General features: G+C 43.8%; 1 protein-coding gene and 1 long non-coding RNA gene across 2 annotated transcripts in view; one reads left to right on the forward strand and one right to left on the reverse strand.

Moving 5' to 3' along the window:
- Window positions 1-184: 184 nt before the first annotated feature.
- Window positions 185-1100, forward strand: LOC107704205 (uncharacterized). The gene is made up of 2 exons (XR_001635922.1): window positions 185-702; window positions 888-1100. It is a non-coding gene; the product is annotated as an uncharacterized LOC107704205 (long non-coding RNA).
- Window positions 1101-4021: 2921 nt separating this feature from the next.
- zgc:114188 (40S ribosomal protein S17-like) overlaps window positions 4022-6499 on the reverse strand; it is an 8909-nt gene continuing 6431 nt past the window's right edge. The window contains exons 4-5 of the mRNA XM_016507095.1: window positions 5019-5084; window positions 4022-4143 (exon numbers count right to left, since the gene is read on the reverse strand). Coding sequence (XP_016362581.1) covers window positions 4066-4143; window positions 5019-5084 — 144 coding nt within the window. The 3' untranslated portion in view covers window positions 4022-4065. The remainder of the gene's footprint in view (window positions 4144-5018; window positions 5085-6499) is intronic.

Genomic DNA, 6499 nt, shown 5'->3' on the forward strand with positions numbered 1-6499 from the left:
GAGTGTGTGTGTGTGTGTGTGTGGGAGAGAGAGAGTGTGTGTGTCTGTGTGTGTGTCTGTCTGAGTGAGTGTGTGAGTGAGTGAGTAAGTGAGTGTGTGTGTGTGTGTGAGTGTCTGTGTCTGTGTGTGAGTCTGTGTCTGTGTCTGTGTCTGTGAGTGTGTGCGTGTGCGTGTGCGCGTGTGTGTGTGTGTGTGTGTGTGTGTGTGGGAGAGTGTGTGTGTGTGTGAGCAACACAAACTGCTAGCTGGTGTTTCTGACAGGAAGCCCACCCGAGTCCCTCTGCATGAAGCCCCGCATCTTTCGCCCCACCATCCAATCAGATTCTGCAATGGAGCTGTTTACAAACCTCATCTCTCTCTGTCACACACACACACACACACACACTGCCCTGGGAAATATGAATCCAGAAGACAAAGAGACGCTTGGGTTTGTGGCGCCGTTGACTGTTTCCCGTCTGGATTAATGTTTTGATTCCTGCCTCTGGCGGCGCTCTGCTCTTTCTCCGGCAGGACGGCCGTCGCGCTCCGGGGCTGCACTTGTGTTCAGGGAAACGTACCGATGTTCAGAGAACCAGCAAACTGTCCAAAAACTCGCAACTGCTTGAGCGCAAGATAAACACGCGGTCGTCATGGAGACGTGCCGCAGCCGTTTCTGTGGCCACACGCTGCTCGAAATACATCTTCATCATCGTCATCGTCACAGTTAGTCCAGTTGCTTATTTTCGCAATAAAAGTAGATGGTGAAATATTTTTAAACATATTTAAATTAATTTAAAAGAAAAGCAGTTCTCTGATGTTGTGACAGTGACAGAGTTTAGTCGTAACAAGGTGATTGTGTTTCGTCTATTCTGAAATGTTTTATTTCCTTTGTTTTGGTTTTTGTTCAGTTGTCTCCTCCTTCATGGCATTGCCTCGTGCTGCTCTGAGGACTGGTGCGACAGTCATGGATTTTACTGAAGATTTTTGCAATAATATCGATTACGATGATGAACTTTTGCACCGGAAGCTCCTGATGTGTCTCGCGCTGACTGTTCTTCCCAGCTCCACAACTGCGTTCTTGTTTTTCATCGACAGATTTAATAAAGTTGTAAATTAAAGGATCACATTGCCTGAACATTTCCACCGTTCTTGCTCTGCATGCGAGTGCATTTATGATGAGCAGTGCTCCAGCTCTGTCGGTTAGTTAGTGTCGTGTTTAACGCGTGAGTAAAAGGCACACAAACATCCTTGGACTCCTTTATTCTCTGACTCCACGATGCCCCCTCGTGGCCGGAAACAGTATTAGGAATCAAAACATGTCAAATACTGTCATGTAGTTTCACTCCTAGATTATCCCACAGTTAGTAGTCAGTACTGTTCCTGTACTGCTATGCTCTGCAAGTACACTGCGCTGGTGATGAAGAATATCACATACAGTTCAGCATCATCCACTCAATCTGACGAACCTTTGCCTTCATTCTCTGTAATGTGAACAGCTTTTGAGTTTCTTCCTTGAAAGATTTCAATATATTGTTATATTTCAAACTTAAAGGGGTCATATGATGCGATTTCAAGTGTTCCTTTCTCTTTGGAGTGTTACAAGCTCTTGGTGCATAAAGAAGATCTGTAAAGTTGCAAAGCACCTCGCTTTTTCAGACCGATGAGCTTTGTAAAAATCGACGCGTTTCAAAAAGGCGGGGCATCGAGGAGAAACAATAATGTACAGTATGTGGAAAATAATGTGTTTTTTTTTTACTTTAAATCGCATAAACACATTTCATTACACCAAATACACAAAATAATGTTCTTTTTAGCAACATCATATGACCCCTTTAAATTGTTGTCTAATGGTGGCAGAAGTCATCTTGTAAGAACAGAAACGTAAGAGTTGTGTAAAGTGTGTTAACTTCAGCTCTGCAGGGTTTCTTATCAAACACACCTGCAGCAGGTAAAGCAGGAGAGAGTCTGGTGAAGCTGCATCTACAGGAAACCTGGTAAGAGATTTACATGATGGACTGAATTCAGAACAGCATAAATCTGAACACATGACTGTCTTTAAGTGTTTGTTTGCTTGTTTAATCACGTTAATTCAACAGATGGAGGCTTCTCTACTGTTACCGCATCTTCAGACATGAAATTTAAGACTCTTTATATTTTTTTAAATATATATTTCTCTGTGATCTGCTTTCAGATGACTGCTGCGAGTCTGAATAACCAGCTCATCATGAGCCTCAAGCATAAAGACTGAACAGAAACGATTGGGACAAAAGAGTTTTTACTTCTCTTTTATTCAGTTATTTACATGAAAACACATAATATTTAGCAGGTCAGCTTTATTTCTGTAGCGCTTTAATAGAGATAATTTCAGAGCAGATTCACAGAGATAAACAGGAATATGATAGAATCAATGATGCAAATGTCATCGAATATGAGGCAAATTCCGCTTAAAAACTCTCTCATTATTATTGTTGTTGTTCATTTGCCTCACATATGACTTGATTCATGAAATATTATCAGAGAAAATGATTCTCAGGTCGGTATACGTCAATCCCATTGACACATAAGGATCATCATCAGTAATATTTTTCCAGTAAAAGGCTCTAGTCATGGGCATTATTTCGGAAGCGAGGGGGGCAGAAATGTCAAATGTAATATGTAAATATAAATCCGTCAATCTCGTTCCAGCTCAACCAATAGCGAGAGTTTGGGGCATGGTAGTGCTATTGGATCTTAGCGCTGCTCGACACTATCGACCACAACATTCTTTTGAATAGACTAGAAAACTTTGTTGGCATTAGTGGAAGTGCATTAGCATGGTTCAAATCGTACTTATCTGACCGCCATCAATTCATAGCAGTGAATGAAGAGGTATCATATCGATCACAAGTGCAGTATGTACCTCAAGGCTCAGTACTAGGACCGTTGCTTTTCATGCTTTACATGTTACCCTTGGGAGATACCATCAGGAAACACGGTGTTAGCTTTCACTGTTATGCTGATGATACTCAGCTCTATATTTCTTCGCGGCCCGGCGAAACATACCAATTTGAAAAACTAGCGGAATGCATAGTTGATAAAACACTGGATGATGAGTAATTTCTTACTGCTAAATTCTGAAAAAACAGAGGTGTTAATAATAGGACCTAAAAACTCTGCATGTAATAACACTCTCTAAGACTCGATGGCTGCTCTGTCAATTCTTCGTCATCAGTTAGAAACCTAGGTGTGCTATTTGATAGCAATCTTTCGTTAGAAAGCCACGTTTCTAGCATTCGTAAAACTGCATTTTTCCATCTAAAAAATATATCTAAATTACGACCTATTCTCTCAACGTCAAATGCAGAAATGTTAATCCATGCGTTTATGACCTCAGATTATTGTAATGCTTTATTGGGTGGGTGTTCTGCACGCTTAATAAACAAACTCCAGCTGGTCCAAAATGCAGCAGCTAGAGTTCTTACTAGAACCAGGAAGTATGACCATATTAGCCCGGTTCTGTCAACACTGCACTGGCTCCATATTAAACATTGTATAGATTTCAAAATCTTGCTAATTACTTATAAAGCCCTGCATGGTTTAGCTCCTCAGTACTTGAGTGAACTGAACTGAGCTGGATGATGACACCACTGAATTCAATTATGAACGGTCTTTAACTGAAAATTGAGTGTTTATTATTGTCCTTTTGCATCATCGACACACTATTTCACCATTTAATACTGTAAACCTGCGTTGACACAATCTGTATTGTTAAAAGCGCTATATAAAGGTGACTTGGCCAAAAAAAAAAAGTTAAAACAGTCACACTAGCAGGATGCAACAATTCTCCAGAAGCTCATATTAAAGAGTGACAAAAATATTTTAAAGAAGTTGAGAGTTAGAACAAAAGATCTGAAGCATTAATATCCGTCTTATTTGCATTAACCCATCAATAAGCCTCAATAACATCCAAAAATGACATGTTTGAAATTGCATGAAAGAAATCAAACGGTTACAATTAGTCTGTGAAAGTTAATATTGAGAAATAAAGAGTTCACAACATCAGTGTTTGTTTTTCGCAAGTTTTATTAAGAGATATATTACAAATGTCTAGACGCCGCGAGGGGTCTTGAAGTTCATGCCGACAGGAGGCTGAGTCACCTGAAGATTGGACAGGTTGCCGAAGTCCTGACGGAGAGAGAAACAGTGTTAGCGAGGACAGAACGATCGACTGACGGAGGCAGAAGCGCTCATCAGTGTTTAAGATCATGAAAACAGAGAGTAGTGCTCAAACGAACAGCTCACACTGCTGGCCAGAAAACAAGCCGATGCAGTCCGGCGTTCAGTTTATATAATCAGAAGATTCTCTAACTCAGGGGTGTCCAGCCCTGTTCCTGGAGACCTAGCTTCCTGAATCCTGATCAAACACACCTGAAGCAGCTCACCAGGATCCTCAGGAGCGCTTGATAATTACAGACAGCTGTGCTTGATCAGGGCTGGAGCTGCACTCTGCAGGAACAGGGTTAGGCAGACCTGCTCTACATAAACCCAGAATCACCAGAGACGCTTTAGCAGGACTGAAGCCCACTGAGGGAGAGACTGACACTGATTCACTCTATATCATGCCTCGAGCATCACAATTACAATATGAATCATAATGCATCATGATTGCAGTATGTTGATTCCACTGAATCTCAGAAAGTTCTCTGCTTCACTGAAGTCATGTAATTAATAATGTAAGTCACTCAAAAATAGAGTGTTTCATTGTTAGCTCACGTCTAAGCCTCTAAACTCAAGGCAAAACCTGAACTGTCATATGAGCCGTTACATTGATAAATCAACTCCTCTAACCATGATTGAAGCATTAATGTAATCATTAGCTGCAGCAAAAACAAGCGTGTGTGAAAGATTCAGGGTTTGTCAGGAACAGGATCCAGCAAACACGGGAAAGTCTTTCACTTCCTCTTCCTGTTTTATCAATGACCTGGAGACGGTGGCTCCACAGTCACTTTCGACACAGGTTCATCAGACACAGGACTGAAGAGCGACTGAACGATTCTCACCAGAAGCTTGAGCATTTCCTTGGTGTCTGTGTCGACCTCGATGATCTCCTGGTCCAGAGCTGAGACCTGCAGAAACACAACAACATCATCATCATCAGAGAGCCGCAGTCCGAGGTCAAACATCAGATCAAACCACATCAAAACGTCACATGCACTCCTCTCAAACATCAGAACTGAGTTCACTTTAAGACTGTGTGAAAGATTCAGGGTTTGTGAGGAACAGAATCCAGCAAACACGGGAAAGACTTTCACTTGCTCTTCCTGTTCTATCAATGACCTGGAGACCAGTCACTCCACAGTCACTTTCGACACAGGTTCATCAGACCACAGAGAGAGAGACGGAGAGACACACAGAGAGAGAGAGAGACACACAGAGAGACGCACAGACAGACGGAGAGACACACAGAGAGACGGAGAGACACAGACAGACGGAGAGACACAGAGAGACATACAGACAGACGGAGAGACACAGAGAGACGGAGACACACAGAGTGATGGAGAGACGCACAGACAGACGGAGAGACACACAGAGAGACACAGACAGACGGAGAGACACACGGAGAGACGGAGACACAGAGTGATGGAGAGACGCACAGACAGACGGAGAGACACACAGAGTGATGGCGAGACACACAGACAGACGGAGAGACACACAGAGACGCACAGAGAGATGGAAAGACACACAGACAGACAGAGAGACACAGACAGACGGAGAGACACACAGAGAGACGGAGAGACACACATAGAGACATACAGACAGAGGGAGAGACACACGGAGAGACGGAGACACAGAGTGATGGAGAGACGCACAGACAGACGGAGAGACACACAGAGAGACGCACAGAGAGACGGAGAGACACAGACAGACGGAGAGACACACAGAGAGACGGAGAGACACACATAGAGACATACAGACAGACGGAGAGACACAGAGACGGAGAGACGGAGACACAGAGTGATGGAGAGACACACAGACGGAGAGACACACAGAGAGACGGAGAGACACACAGAGAGACATACAGACAGACGGAGAGACACACAGAGCGATGGAGAGATGCACAGACAGACGGAGGAGAGACACAGACAGACGGAGAGACACACAGAGAGACACACAGAGAGACACAGACAGACGGAGAGGCACACAGAGAGACGGAGAGACACACAGAGAGACAGACAGACGGAGAGACACACGAAGAGACGGAGACAGAGTGATGGAGAGACGCACAGACAGACGGAGAGACACAGAGAGACGCACAGAGATATGGAGAGACGCACATACAGACGGAGAGACGCACAGACGGAGAGATGCACAGAGAGACGTAGAGACACACAGACAGACGGAGAGACACACAGAGACGGAGAGACACACAGAGACGGAGAGACACACAGAGAGACGGAGAGACGCACAGAGAGACGGAGAGACACAGACAGACGGAGAGACACACAGAGACGGAGAGACACACAAGAGACGAAAAGACACA

This window comes from Sinocyclocheilus anshuiensis, unplaced genomic scaffold (genome assembly GCF_001515605.1).
Source record: "Sinocyclocheilus anshuiensis isolate Anshui unplaced genomic scaffold, SAMN03320099.WGS_v1.1 scaffold1228, whole genome shotgun sequence".
NCBI lineage: Eukaryota > Metazoa > Chordata > Actinopteri > Cypriniformes > Cyprinidae > Sinocyclocheilus > Sinocyclocheilus anshuiensis.